This window comes from Berghia stephanieae, chromosome 4 (genome assembly GCF_034508935.2).
Source record: "Berghia stephanieae isolate SIO BIC M18660-M18661 chromosome 4, UCSD_Bste_1.3, whole genome shotgun sequence".
Classification (NCBI taxonomy): Eukaryota; Metazoa; Mollusca; class Gastropoda; order Nudibranchia; family Aeolidiidae; genus Berghia; species Berghia stephanieae.
The window spans coordinates 90811218-90827583 of NC_088363.1; the positions used below are offsets into that span (position 1 = coordinate 90811218).

At 34.2% G+C, this 16366-nt stretch overlaps 1 protein-coding gene across 2 annotated transcripts in view; it reads left to right on the forward strand.

The window, feature by feature from the left end:
* Nucleotides 1–439: 439 nt before the first annotated feature.
* Nucleotides 440–16366, forward strand: part of LOC144971551 (CD109 antigen-like) — a 71565-nt gene continuing 55638 nt past the window's right edge. The window contains exon 1 of one of the 2 annotated variants that reach the window (XM_078912570.1): nt 440–704. In XM_078912570.1, coding sequence (XP_078768696.1) covers nt 655–704 — 50 coding nt within the window. In that variant the 5' untranslated portion in view covers nt 440–654. The other variant, XM_078912571.1, reaches the window with a different exon arrangement.

Here is a 16366-nt window from a genome sequence, read left to right on the forward strand (position 1 = left end):
AAGCAACCTGACAACATGTACAAAGGTATTAACAAAGCAATCTGACAACATGTACAAAGGTATTAACAAAGCAATCTGACAACACGTACAAAGGTATTAACAAAGCAATCTGACAACATGTACAAAGGTATTAACAAAGCAATCTGACAACATGTACAAAGGTATTAACAAAGCAATCTGACAACACGTACAAAGGTATTAACAAAGCAATCTGACAACACGTACAAAGGTATTAACAAAGCAATCTGACAACACGTACAAAGGCATTAACTAAGCAATCTGACAACTCTTACTTAAGCGAAAAACAAGCATTTTATATCCCATGGCTCATTTTGCTAATTTCAAATGTCCCAATCCTCACGAGTTAATGGGATTTTACTGTAGTTTATTGTTACTCAATTCTGTTTACAATATCATTTGCCAGAAAATCATAAACAGTCTGAAGGGTCATACGTCGGTGTATTGACCTGTAGGTTATATTATAATTAAACATTTCTCATTAACTCTTGACTAAACCTCGCGACATTTATTTCTTAATGAATCAATGCAAACGTTAAAAAGAACATAATTCGGCCGATATTGGTTTTTGTACGGAATGCGACTGTTACTGTTATCGCCTTGCTGATGTGTTCGTAAAGTAATAGAGGGGAAGTAATGCACAAAGTGCTGACTGGCTCCACATTCGAAAAGGGATTGGCAGAGTTGTAAGTACTTTCGTTTGGTGAATGATTTCACAGGAGTTCGAGTTGATGTGGTGTGTATTGTGCAGACATTAAAGAACTCATGAAGCTTCAGTAGCGAAAAAATAAAGAGGAAAAGAAAAACAACGATGATAATTAATTGGTGTTTTTAGTTAGCCCTTTGTCAAAATACGAGCAACTTTATTTTAAAAGGTGAATATTATAATGAAGGGGAAAGATGAATGCCATCTTAAATTTCAGTATCTTTTGATTTTGGAAGGAACATCATATTTGCATTATGCATTGCATTGTGGGTAGATTGTGGCACATGTGTATATTACATAAACGTTTCTTGATAATTAATGTGAATTATAATTTATTCAATTCAAATAGTAAGTACGTTTGTTGAAAGATTTTAAGCCCTGACAATTGTTCTATTTATAGCTATATGCTCTTATATTATGAAATTTGCTCTTTCTTCCCAAAAATACATATTATATAAATTATCTCTGTCACGACCTTGGTGTAATTCAAAGACAATTTGTGTGACAAATAAGATTTAGATAATTATTTTGCCGATTAAAAATAAATGTGTTTTTTAGGTCAGGGGTGGTCACGGGTTGATAAAACGTTATGCTAATTCTTATTGAAACTCAATGGGGCCTGAACTTTTTAATAGATTATTTATTAAGACATTGTGTAAAAGTGACAATTTATTATTGCTGTGAAGTTATTATTTTTAGAATACGTTACTTGGATATTTCAGATTTCAATTTGTTTTTCATCCAATTGTTGGCGGGTTTGCCATTGGAGGATGGCACTGACCCCCCAAGCAATCAGTCTGTGGCATTCCGTCTACCAGGCAGTGCGGCTATGTGGTCTAGTGGTATGACACTCGCTTTTGGATCGGAAGGTCCTGGGTTCGAGCCTTGCTCGGCGCATAGTTGAGTCCTTGGAAAAGGCTCTTTACTCACTTTCTCTCACCATACTCAGGTGTAAAATGAGTACCTGGCCGTCAACAACGTCGTCTCTGTCCGAAAAAATTGTAATATCGCCTAACAGGCGTCATGTCCCGTCCTAAATGTTAAATGTTACTGTTGGCCAAGGACCCCTTGTAAAGCGCTTTGAGCCCTTTTAGTGGATATTGCGCTATATAAAGGCTCAATTTTAAAAAATATAAAAGCTCAATTAGGAAGTTGAGTTTGTTAGATCTGACGGATAGTGCTTTGCAAGAGACCAGCCTCCAATGCAAAGGATCGCAAACAAATACTATTCTCCATTTACTGCAAGATAAACAATTGTCAACTCTGGTCTTGAAAGACTGTTGTTGTTTGTCATTAAGGCATTGGTTATCTCTCGTAAAATCTGTTACTCTAATTCGACAGAGACGTTGGGATTTGATTTTAACTCTCTCCTTACCAGCCATTTTCAGGATTGTCCCCAAAACTTCACACCCAACTAACACAAAACAATATTTTTTATCACTCAAACACAATAGCAGTAAGTTCTTTCGATACATTAGTCTCTTTAGCAAAACATGCTATACAACATACTGTTCATTTTCTTAAAATTTTATGATGTACAAGAGAAATTTGAATGAGAAAAACGTTGGTTGTATCGTAACGAATATGACGATTTTCCTATAGTTGGTATGGAGAGGGTTAACATAATTAGCCCAGAGTTTTGATTACTATACCTATGTTGTTTTCTTGTTGTTGATTTCTTTTCTTTTTTTTTTTTTTCGTTGTTTTTGTTTGTTTTTGGGTTTTTTTTTTTTTTTTTTTTTTTTTGGTGCCATCCGGTAATGCCAGCTTGCACTTATTATAATAAATTTTAAAACTTGTATTGGTGACCAACAAAAATGTATACAAAGTTGGGATACATAGTTAATGGGTATAATTTATCTTGACATACTGTCGAACATTTTGTGTTGCTTAGAGAATAGTGCAATTGCAACAACGAAACCATAGCAATTTGTGTTATCCGATTTATAAATAAGGATACGTTGGTTATAACAATCGAATAGATTATTGAAGGTTATATGTAAATACTTGCGTGCACATATTAGCAGGTCTGCTGACTGAATGCACTTCCTTACTTACTTGATTTAAAATTGATGTAATAGAAAAAACGATGCATTGGTGTGAGAGTATTTGTAAAATTAATCTGAATGCCCAATCAATAAATTGATATTAATAATAATAATAATAATAATAATAATAATAATAATAATAATAATAATAATAATAATAATAATAATAATAATAATAATAATATAATAATAATACTAAGAATAATAATAATAATAATAATAATAATAATATAATAATAATATTATTATTATTATTATTATTATTATTATTATATTATTATTATTATTGTTATTATTTTACTATTATTATGATTAGATTATTAATATTATCATTATAATAATAATAATAATAATAATTATTATTATTATTATTATTATTATTATTATTATTATATTATTATTATTATTATTATATTGTATTTTATTATTATTATTATTATTTTTATTATTATTATTATTATTATTATTATTATTATTATTATTATTTTATTATTATTATTATTATTATTATTTATTATTTATTGTAATTTTAATTACTATTATTATTATTATTATTATTATTATTATTATTATTATTATTATTATTATTATTATTATTATTGTTGTTATTATTAGTAGTTTTTTGGGACATTTTCAGCTAAACATTTTCTGACAAGGAATATTCTTTTGATTTTAAAACTCAGAGATTTGTAGACATTATTTACATGGAATGGCATGGATAGATTTTCATCGAAGATGACCCCCAGATTCCTAACCTGCTTAGACATGTGCAAGATAGATCATCATGAAATATTGTGCCATGCCTACACTTACATTTTTAATGAATCTCACCAGTTACCGTGGTGTGCTGCAGTTCACTCCCCTTAATCGCATATCGGTTAATCGTACACTCCGCTTATGCGCTAAACATTCCCAAAAAACGTATTTTTTTCTATATAATCACTCCTCTTAATCGCAAACCATCTCTGCTTAATCGCTACACATTGATTGCAGTGACAACCAACAGCCATAGCATATCTTTGATGCTGTTTCCGTTCCACACAACTTTTCGGCCAAAACATTCGGGCACTTCTTTACAATGGACAACAAAATACCCATCAGCAGTGAACTGACATCTCAGGAGCTACTGAGCTCCATTCATCCACACAAAAGACAACGCCTAAATAATGAAGATGAGGATGAGTCATCGGAATGTGACAAACCACCCCTGACAAACACTGAAAAACTTGACATGGTGGACAAATCTAAGAAGAGCGCTTGACAGATGATCTACATTGGCGGGATTGGAGACAAGGGTTTATAAAAAGTTTGCACAGAATAGAAAGTAATCAACGCCTCACGATTATTATTCTTATAAACAATAATGTCACATTTTGTTGTTGGTAAAACATGTAAAAGAAAAGAAAAACAAAAGAATAAATAAAACAAAAACAAAAAGAAAAATATAGAAAATAAACAACTAACCAAAATCAAAACAAAACAAAATCAAATAAATGAATGAATAAATAAATAAATAAATAAATAAAAATTAAGAAACAAACATTCTAATGAGGTTATGTCTTGACTATGACGGTCCCAAGTCCGTAGAGAACCCAGAATGGAAGGTTCTACACGAATTTGACATGGAAGCTGGGGCTTAGATGCTATTATTAGCTTCTCCTCTTAATCGCACACTCCGCTTTAAGGATGCACTAAGCCGAGCCGAACTCCCAAGGATGTGCGATCAAGAGGAGTCGACTGTATTTGTAACTAAGTGTATAACTTTGTTCAATTTTCTATGAGTGTGAACCAGCTATTTTCAGAATTTTCCCCAAATTTTCACATCCACCCACCACAAAAATAGTTTTTTTCTTACTCGAACAGAAGAGCAACAACTACATTATATGCATAATATTGATCAGCAAAATGAACTCTACAGCACTGTGTCACGTTTTATGGCTATGAATAACATTTTGTAATTTACAAAAGAAATCTGAATGATAAAAATGCTGGTTGGATAGTAACGAATGTGAAGATGTTCCTATGGTTGGTAAGGAGAGGGTTAAATAATCCGACAACGCTTACATCGGGCAACTACAATGATAAAAGCAACGATATTGATATCTACCCTTTATCCATATCGCACTTTTAAACTCACCCTTTGAAGAAAACTAAGACCGTTACAATTCATGGGTCGATTATTGCATGCCAAAAGAAACTGATCGGTACAATGTTTGTTTTGTGTGTATGTATTAACAATTCTTTACGAAATATTTTCCTAATATATAGATTAATTTTGAATCAAAACGAGGGAAAATGTATATAACAAAGAGCCTCGTTTGTTTGTTCATTAGACAAAAGGAGTTAATACCGAGTTGACACAATAACCAGCTGATCCGCCCATGGAATATGTCGGGTTTTTTTGACTATCTAGTGATATGATATCTATGGGCTGTCTCGATAATGGTCTCGAACTCATTGTGTTACAGTGCACGCGAAGGAACACCAAAAAATAAGCTACAGAATAAATTCAATCTCGCTTTTATGTCCAAACGCCATTGAACTCTTTATCCCTTTCAAGGAATGGGTTATGCACGAGTTTTGTAATTTGAATGACCATCAAATTCTCCGTTGCAAGGAATGGGTTATGCACGAGTTTTGTAATTTGAATGATCATCAAATTCTCCGTTGCAAGGAATGGGTTATGCACGAGTTTTGTAATTTGAATGATCATCAAATTCTCCGTTGCAGGAATGGGTTATGCACGAGTTTGTAATTTGAATGATCATCAAATTCTCCGTTGCAAGGAATGGGTTATGCACGAGTTTTGTAATTTGAATGATCATCAAATTCTCCGTTGCAAGGAATGGGTTATGCACGAGTTTTGTAATTTGAATGATCATCAAATTCTCCGTTGCAAGGAATGGGTTATGCACGAGTTTTGTAATTTGAATGGTCATCAAATTCTCTCTCGAATACGCCCCCGTGTCTTGAAAAGAAATGTCAATGCGTTCCATTTTGAGGATGTCAAGCTGTGGCAATGTAAATATTTTGTCTGCTATTGCTGTAACGATTACATTTTAGCTGATGATTAAGAATTGTTTGATGTAATGGAATATCACCTGAAGTAATATCACAAGACATTTTGAAAAAAGCAATATGAAAGGAGAAAATATGTTTTTATTTTATATTTTATATTTTACCATCTACAGCCTTTTACGGCTTAATTTAATAATTCATTTTGTATTAACAATCAACGTAAACACAGTATAACAAATGAAGTATGATGTCAGTTATTCATCGAGTCTAAATACTCTCTCGATTCGGAAAGTAGTCGATACGCATTTAAAATCGACCTCACATGACATTTTTATTATGAAAAATGGCGTAAAACTAGTTTTTGATGTTGTAAACTCTTCGTGATAGTTTATTCTTTAATGGACCGTCACCAAATCACTTAGACAATTTAGAGTAAAATCGAGATCAGTACAAAAACAGGCCATATTGGACAATTGAGCTGTCGTGCTACTTTACTTAAATCACCTGCTTTAGGGTGCCCGATCACAGGACTATGTGATTCTAAATTAGATTTGGCATTGTCAATTAAAGTAAGAATAAATAAAGTAAGTGTATTTTTCAGTTGAAAGGAGCCAAGAAATCAGCAGATGTAAAGTTGTTCTTTTTTCTCTTCAAACTTCTAGTAAACAGTGAGTTGCAAAAATGTTATAACAACACATGCCTTTCATGGTCAACAAAATTGAGGTAAAAACGATAATCTTGAAGATAATACTAAAATATTCATAACATCAAAAAGTACTTAGTTGAAGAACATTATGTGACGTATCAAAATGCACACATGAGGACATTGTTAAAAGTGTATCTATACTTTTTCTGATCGCGATTATATAACTCTACTTATGTGGCAGTGTTCAGAACCCATTCAAATAAAATACAGTTTGGATTAAGCTCAGAAATAATCAAATTCGGATATGATATTATTAAGTAACTCAAATACAAAGTTAGAGTCGACTTCAATCGAGGTGACGTCTGTTACTGTTTGTAATCGGCAAGCCAAATCATCGAATAATCGTTACTAACAACACCAAAGAGGCAATATTAAATTACCCCGAGTCAATAACTAATCAATTGTGCTGTGTAAATAAAACACCGAGCACCAATGCGAATTGAAATACAAAGTATCTTACCTTTATTTAAACATCCTTCATAACATTTTATAACCCCTCAGGTCATCGAATTCGTGCATCTAACATCTAACCATCCACAAATTACGACCTCCCCCTGTGCTCAAATTCTTTTATATTGCTGTCGCCTCAGTATCATATGAAGGCATATTAGACAACCAATCAAATAAACAGGAACCGTCGAGTAATTTCTCCGAGTAAAATGATTGTAAAACATAATTTCGGGAATAATTAGATTGTGAGTTCAGTGCTTTAACATTTGATGAAATGACATAGATTCGATGATTACACAAGAGTAACATGTCTTAACATTAGATACAATAAGATTAAATCTATCCTTCCGTTAAGAAAATTGGAAATTGTAAAATACATGACTTATGCTATTGAGATAGAATCAACCAACAAACATGATATATAGAAAGAAAACAAGCAACAAGAAATAAGGAAAGGAAACAAAGATCTTCTGATAAGAACCTTTATCTCAGTTAAGATGAAATATTCTAATTTTTCCCTTTGTTAATTGATATGCAGACTTGCGCATTCGTTCTATAAATAAAATATAAAGTATATTGCTTTCCAAAATGAACTGTACATAAATTGCTCCATCAAATAAAACATGTCATTTTCCCAATTACTCAGATTAATCGATGGCATTTTGGAAAAAAGTTGTAATCATTGATTTGATACAAATCGTCTTAGACTTAGATTTGTTGCTAAACATCTCTTCTAAGGTGAAAGCTGGGGGAGGTGGGGGATTCAAATTAAAAATCTGAAGATATGAGATTTTTTAATGTGTAAGTTTGACGGTACGTACCGTTTTCCTATAATTACAACTTATGTGGCCAACTTCTGAATTTATTACAAGCTTACCTCCTTGTGTCCCATAGAGTTGATAAGAGGGGAAATATTTTTATTAGGGGATTGTATTCCAAGCATCTTTCAAAGTTCATTATTGTCCTGTGGACGATAATTCCTGGCGTCTAATTGTTGTCAATACCGTCTCAAAAGTATTTAATGGGGTTCATGTCGGGATATTTTTGCTGGTCAGAGATGAGGACATTGATAATTTGTACAGTTAGATATATTATCTATGTGAATCTGGAGGGGTGAAGTAGGACATTGTCATGCTTTACTAGGACGTCTTGGTGTTTCTGGAACAAGGTTATATATTACATATATATTTATATATATATAATCTGTTTGCTCAGGTCGTACAAGTAACTTTATTAAGACTACGAGAGTAGCCTAATTATGTATTTTAATGCAAATTCAACAATGTTACGGTAGTAAAAATAATATATCTGTACATGATAGCTCAAGAAGATTAAGCAATAATATTACAGACTTTCTGATTTCTTGATTCATATTTGAATCAAGGTCTTCTTTTTTTAAATTTAATTATTAATGTATATTGCAACCTATTAAATAACTAATCTATCAATTGAATCTTTAGATGATTTATTGGCAATTGCCTAAAAAAACTTTTTGAACTTTGAACATATACCTCTACTCTTCCACAACTTTAAACAAAAGGAAACAAGATTCCTTTGGCAGAATTTTTAGTACACAATAGATAAAATAGTAGATATTTTGAGTCACCTGGTCCTCCAGGTTGGGGGTTGTCGAAGGGTTAACACCCCTTCCGTAAAACTCCAACCGTTTCAGAAACGCAGACGGACAAATCAAATCCTTTTTTTTTTTAGCTTGGGCGACCGAAGAGTTTCTGCAATGCCCAGAATTTATGAAGGGAATTAAAGAAGCTGATATACAGAGAAGTGATAAGACATGGAACGAGATAAACAAAAGAAAGTTAGCTCAGGATAGAGAAGGATGGAAATTGTTTGTCTGTGGCATATACCCTGACCCAGGGTGAAAAAGGCAATGATGATGATGATGTGGTATGGTGGTATGACTATCGCCTCAGATCGGAAGTTCGAGGGTTCGAGATTCGCTCTGAGAGGCGCATAGTTGAGACCTTGAAAAATGCTTTATACTCGCATTCTCTCACAGTAATTAGGTGCAAACTGACAACCTGGTTTCTTAATAATGTTGTCTGTTGAAAAAGATTGTAATATCGCCAAATAGTCATGTCTCGTCCTACATGTTAAGTGTTTCTGTTGGATATCGACCCCTTGTAAAGCGCTTTGAACACGCTTAGTGGATATTGCCCTATATAATGCTCTAGTTTATTGTTGTTCTTGTTGCGTTTATTTTGTTTTGTTTTGTATTTTCTTTTTTAATTTAGACCAAGACTCAAAGCATTAATTTTTTTAAAAAACGTTAAAAAAATAACCAAGTTAATATTCAAGATGTACTTCATAAATAAAACTAATGTATTATTAACATAATGAATCAAAGGTAAGATGTGAGCACGTTGTCGTATTCTTGTGACTGTCTGTGTTGGGTTGTTACAACACTGATCTGTATAGTTACGACTTCTTTAAAAAAAAATTTTTTAAAAACAGCGAAAGATGTCTGCAAATCTTACCAAGACAGCAAAGACAAACATACCTCAGCTGCTATTGATGACTAATGTTATCGATATAATAAAGCATTTGAGACGGTCAATAATTTGGCAGGGCGAAAATTACACAAAAACAACAAAAAGAAACTCCAGTGCAAATGTTGCACTGATTTTAAATATAGATATGACTTCATTCGTCAGTGGCAATTTTTAAAGGAAATGTGTGTGTGTGTGTGGGGGGGGGGGTTAAATCATCTTTCCTCATAAAGAAAGATCGAGTCGCAAGATATATTTTTTAAATGACACGGAAATCAATAATTTTTAATAAAGTCAATAATTTTTTTTTACAATTTTTTTCGAGAACCACAAGAATGAAACTCTCAATATAATGTCCATGAATCCAGCTTTATGTTTGTAGACCTAAACAATAATTCGTAATGATTAATATTAAAGTGATGCCCGTTTTATTTATTATATCTAATGTCTTTGTGCATTAACAAATGGCCAATAGTTATATCAACAACTGAATTCAAATGTAATTATGTAAATAAGCAGTTATCCACCTGTGTACACGAGTTATTCTTATTTAGTATATGTATTTTTTATGTGACGAAGCGGACAATATAGTATAATCAGAAATCAATAAATCATTCTAATGAATATGAGAAAACAGATCACCCGGACAAGGTTATCATCTGAGTGAGCAAAATAATATTACCACCTATCGATTTAGACTCTTTATTTGGCCAATTATATTATATTGATATAGAGTAGGCTGCATAGAACAATTCAGACTCACACCAGCTGTCGAACAATCACATTGGGCTGTGAGACTCTCATCGCGGAGTTTTAAATTAGTCCGGAGTTCCAATTTGGAATACAAGTTGTTTTGCATTGTGCTACTAACCAATTCAAACTAAAAAGATACTTGAGATTTTATATATTATGGTGAAATAGCCACAAGATGTACTCAAAGCGTTATACAAGGGGTCACGAGACAAGAGCAACAGTAACATCAAACGAATCGACAGTGGCGGGTGGTTGGTGCAAGTAAAGAGAGTACTGGTTGAGCTTCCAGTCTGTTGGTTTTTTTTATTCCAATGGTCTAGGCAATGCCGGGTAAAAACAAGGTGTATTTTTGTTTTATTCCAGCCTTCGTCATAAAACACTCTATATTCACAGTATTGTCTAGAACGGCAAATTCAAATGTTTCTCACAGAGGCTCCGAAATAATCGTTCATAACTTCCATGACTTCACTATTTTCAAAAGACTCTCGATGCACTGAGTTACCTAAATGTTGTTTTTCTTTTCAAAGTTAATAAAGTTGATCTATTAAAGTCATACTATTCATTTGATTGATTGATTACAGTAAAACAAACAACAAAATGAAAGAAAATCCTTTTATCTAACCTTAGGGGGGAAAAAAGTTCAAGCGTCAGCAGCATTGTAACGCCGAAAAGTGAGCAATAGGAGATACATTTCTTTAAAATGATTTTTTTTAAAAGTCGACAGCGGGGCTTGAACCTGGGTCTCCGGGGTGGCAATGTAACGCCATGCCCACTTGGACACCTCGCGCATTTGTATAGAGAATACTATTCGATGCGTTGTTCTGTTGTTATATATATATATTGTTCTTTTTGCAATAACAGGCCTGTTCTGATTCTATCGCTTGGTATTCTGCTCTGCCGAGGACTTTCCTCACAATTGGAAGAATGAAAATTTCTCTCCATTTTCCGGATTGTTTTTCTTCATAACGAGCCGAGTAATCTTTTTCAGCATTGTGGAACTCTTTTTATCTTTCTGTCAAGACTTAGTCAGGAAGTTCTACTTTTTAGGACTGATTAATTCCACATTGACTTTAAGGAGCAGTGCTTGAGCGGGACTATGACGATAGTCTGAGACTATATCGGTAGTCTCTGACTAAAAGGCGTTGTAAGATATTCATGAAGCCGGACTACGCGAAGTCTAAGACTAAACGAGGGACTAAACGGGTGAAATTTACACCCGCGATTTAGCAGGTGTAAATATCGTAGTCTGGGACTAAATTTCAAAATCATAATATGTGCTATACGCTGGTGGGAGTAATTGTACTGCGATTAGAACAAGGCTACCCGACAGTTTTTGATTTTATTTTTATTTATGTATTTATTTATTTATTTATTATTTTTTTTTGGTTTTGTTTTATTTTATTTTATTTTCTCGAAGATTCAACAATCGCACATACACTCCTCATCTTGTCCATTCCAAACACTTTCCAGGTACACATATTGTTTCATAGTAACTTACTACTACTACTACTACTACTACTACTACTACTACTACTACTACTACTACTACTACTACTACTACTACTACTTTCACAATTATCACTACCACTACTACTACTACTACTATTACTACTACTACTACTACTACTACTACTACTACTACTACTACTACCACTACCACTACCACTACCACTACCACTACTACTACTACTACTACTACTACTACTACTACTACTACGACTTCTACTACTACTACTACTACTACTACTACTACTACTACTACTACTACTACTACTAGTATTACTACCACTACCATTAATACCACTACTACTACTACTACTACTACTACTACTACTACTACTACTACTACTACTACTACCACTAATACCACTACTACTACTACTACTACTAAACTACTACTACTACTACTACTACGACTACTATTACATTTCTATTATGTCTTTTATCGTCCATTATTTTCTAGAAATGTCACGTCTCTCACTGACCTCATCATTTCTATCACACCACGCTAACGATTTGTTCACACTCCAACCATCGTTGAGTACAGACGATGCAATTTATACTGCATTTCTTCTTATTTGTTTTCAACGTTTATTTGTTTATTGTTGTGCCGACGAAGGGTTTGTACCCGAAACGCCCATTGTATTTATTGTTTCCACCGATTCCTATCCATCTTCACTCTTTCGTTAGTATTTTCGGGACCCCATGCTTCAGGCAGTGCCCACCGCTCTCTACTTAGAACAATGCTCCACCGTTGATAAGAATCATTTAAGTGCCATCGTTATTTATATTTACTAAAACATTACACACACACACACACACACACACAAACACACACACATTCTCAAACAATTTTACACCCCTCAACTTGTCTCACACCATTTTTATTTGTGGGGCAAAAAAAACCCAAAACAACAACAACAACAAAGCGATCAAAACAAACACGAAGAAAAAATAGATATGATTTCTGTGCCACTTCGTATGACGCCTGCGCAGCTGGAAAAGTAACACATTTCTATGACGTTTTGTGATACGTTTCCAAGGAATCCCGAGTTAAAAATAGATTGACCTCTGTAGTCTGAGACTTCGCAAGCGTAGTCAGAGACTTGATAGTCAGGGACGAAGTCTGACTTCATGAATAGCTTACTTTCCTTAGTCTCTGACTTCCCAAAGTCTTAGACTACAAAGTCTCAGACTTTGCTATAGTCTGAGACTACCATAGTCCCGCTCCATGAATCAGATCCCTGGGCTCTGATTCATGGAGCGGGACTACGACGATAGTCTGAGACTATATCGGTAGTCTCTGACTAAAAGGCGTAGTAAGGTATTCATGAAGCCGGACTACGCGAAGTCTAAGACTAAACGAGGGACTAAACGGGTGAAATTTACACCCGCGATTTAGCAGGTGTAAATATCGTAGTCTGGGACTAAATTTCAAAAATCATAATATGTGCTATACGCTGGTGGGAGTAATTGTAATGAGATTAGAACAAGGCAACCCGACAGTTTTTGATTTTATTTTTATTTATTTATTTATTTTTATTTTTTTTGGTTTTGTTTTATTTTATTTAATTTTCTCGAAGATTCAACAATCGCACATACACTGCTCATCTTCTCCATTCCAAACACTTCCCAGGTACACATACTATTTCATAGTAACTTACTACTACTACTACTACTACTACTACTACTACTACTACTACTACTACTACTACTACTACTACTACTACTACTACTACATACTAATACAACAACTACTACTACTACTACTACTACTACTACTACTACTACGACTACTACTACTACTACTAACTACTACTACTACTACTACTACTACTACTACTACTACGACGACGACGACTACTATACTACTACTACTACTACTACTACTACTACTACTACTACTACTTTCACTATTATCACTACCACCACCACTACTACTACTACTACTACTACTACTACTACTACTACTACTACTACTACTACAACCACCACTACTACTACTATACTACTACTACTAACTACTACTACTACTACTACTACTACTTACTACTACTACTACTACTAACTACTACTACACTACTACTACTACTACTACTATCCTACTACACTACCACTAATACCACCACCACCACTACTACTACTACTACTACTACTACTACTACTACACTACTACTACTACTACTACTACTACTACTACTACTACTACTACTCCTACTACCACTACCACTAATACCACCACTACTACTACTACTACTACTACTACAAACTACTACTACTACTACTACTACTACTACCACCACCACCACCACCACCACTACTACTTACTACTACTATACTACTACTACTACTACTACTACTACTACTATACTACTACTACTACTACTACAACTACTACTACTACACTACTACTACTACTACTACTACTATTACTACACTACTACTACTACTACAACTATATACTACTACTACTACATACTTACTACTATCTATACTACTACTACTACACTATACTACTACATACTACTACTACTACTAACTACATACTATTACTACTACTACTACTACAACTACTAATACATTTTCTATTATGTCTTTTATCGTCCATTATTAGGCTATCTAGAAATTTCACGTCTCTCACTGGCCTCATCATTTCTATCACGCCACGCTAACGATTCGTTCACACTCCAACCATCGTTGAGTACAGACGATGCAATTTATACTGCATTTCTTCTTATTTGTTTTCAACGTTTATTTGTTTATTGTTGTGCCGACGAAGGTTTTGTACCCGAAACGCCTATTGTCTGTATTTTTTCCACCGATTCCTATCCATCTTCACTCTTTCGTTAGTATTTTCGGGACCCCATGCTTCAGGCAGCGCCCACCGCTCTCCACTTAGAACAATGCTACACCGTTGCTAAGACTCATTTAAGTGCCATCGTTATTTATATTTACTAAAAACATTACACACACACACACACACACACACATTCTCAAACAATTTTTACACCCCTAAACTTGTCTCACATCATTTTTATTTGTGGGGCAAAAAAAAACAACAACAAAAAAAAAAAAAAAACCAAAAAAAAAAAAACCGATCAAAACAAACACGAAGAAGAAATAGATATGATTTCTGTGCCACTTCGTATGACGCATGCGCAGCTGGAAAAGTAACACATTTCTATGACGTTTTGTGATACGTTTCCGAGGAATCCCCAGTTAAAAATAGATTGACCTCTGTAGTCTGAGACTTCGCAAGCGTAGTCAGAGACTTGATAGTCAGGGACGAAGTCTGACTTCATGAATAGCTTACTTTCCGTAGTCTCTGACTTCCCAAAGTCTTAGACTACAAAGTCTCAGACTTTGCTATAGTCTGAGACTACCATAGTCCCGTTCCATGTATCAGACCCCTGGGGTCTGATTCATGGAGCGGGACTATGGTAGTCTCAGACTATAGCAAAGTCTGAGACTTTGTAGTCTGAGACTTTGGGAAGTCCGAGACTTCGGAAAGTAAGCTATTCATGGAGTCAGACTTCGTCCCTGACTATCAAGTCTCTGACTACGCTTGCGAAGTCTCAGACTACAGAGGTCAATCTATTTTTAACTGGGGATTCCTCGGAAACGTATCACAAAACGTCATAGAAATGTGTTACTTTTCCAGCTGCGCATGCGTCATACGAAGTGGCACAGAAATCATATCTATTTCTTCTTCGTGTTTGTTTTGATCGGTTTTTTTTTTTTTTGGTTTTTTTTTTTTTTTTTTGTTGTTTTATTTTGCCCCACAAATAAAAATGATGTGAGACAAGTTTAGGGTGTAAAAATTGTTTGAGAATGTGTGTGTGTGTGTGTGTGTGTGTAATGTTTTTAGTAAATATAAATAACGATGGCACTTAAATGATTCTTATCAACGGTGGAGCATTGTTCTAAGTAGAGAGCGGTGGGCGCTGCCTGAAGCATGGGGTCCCGAAAATACTAACGAAAGAGTGAAGATGGATAGGAATCGGTGGAAACAATACCGACAATGGGCGTTTCGGGTACAAACCCTTCGTCGGCACAACAATAAGCAAATAAACGTTGAAAACAAATAAGAAGAAATGCAGTATAAATTGCATCGTCTGTACTCAACGATGGTTGGAGTGTGAACGAATCGTTAGCGTGGTGTGATAGAAATGATGAGGCCAGTGAGAGACGTGAAATTTCTAGAAAATAATGGACGATAAAAGACATAATAGAAATGTAATAGTAGTCGTAGTAGTAGTAGTTGGACAGTGAACGAATCGTTAGCGTGGTGTGATAGAAATGATGAGGCCAGTGAGAGACGTGAAATTTCTAGAAAATAATGGACGATAAAAGACATAATAGAAATGTAATAGTAGTCGTAGTAGTAGTAGTTGGACAGTGAACGAATCGTTAGCGTGGTGTGATAGAAATGATGAGGCCAGTGAGAGACGTGAAATTTCTAGAAAATAATGGACGATAAAAGACATAATAGAAATGTAATAGTAGTCGGTAGTAGTAGTAAGTATAGTAGTAGTAGTAGTAGTAGTAGTAGATAGTAGTAGTAGTAGATAGTAGTAGTAGTAGTAGTAGTATAGTAGGAGTAGTAGTAGTAGTAATAGTAGTATCAGTAGTAGTAGTAGTAGTAAGTAGTAATAGTAGC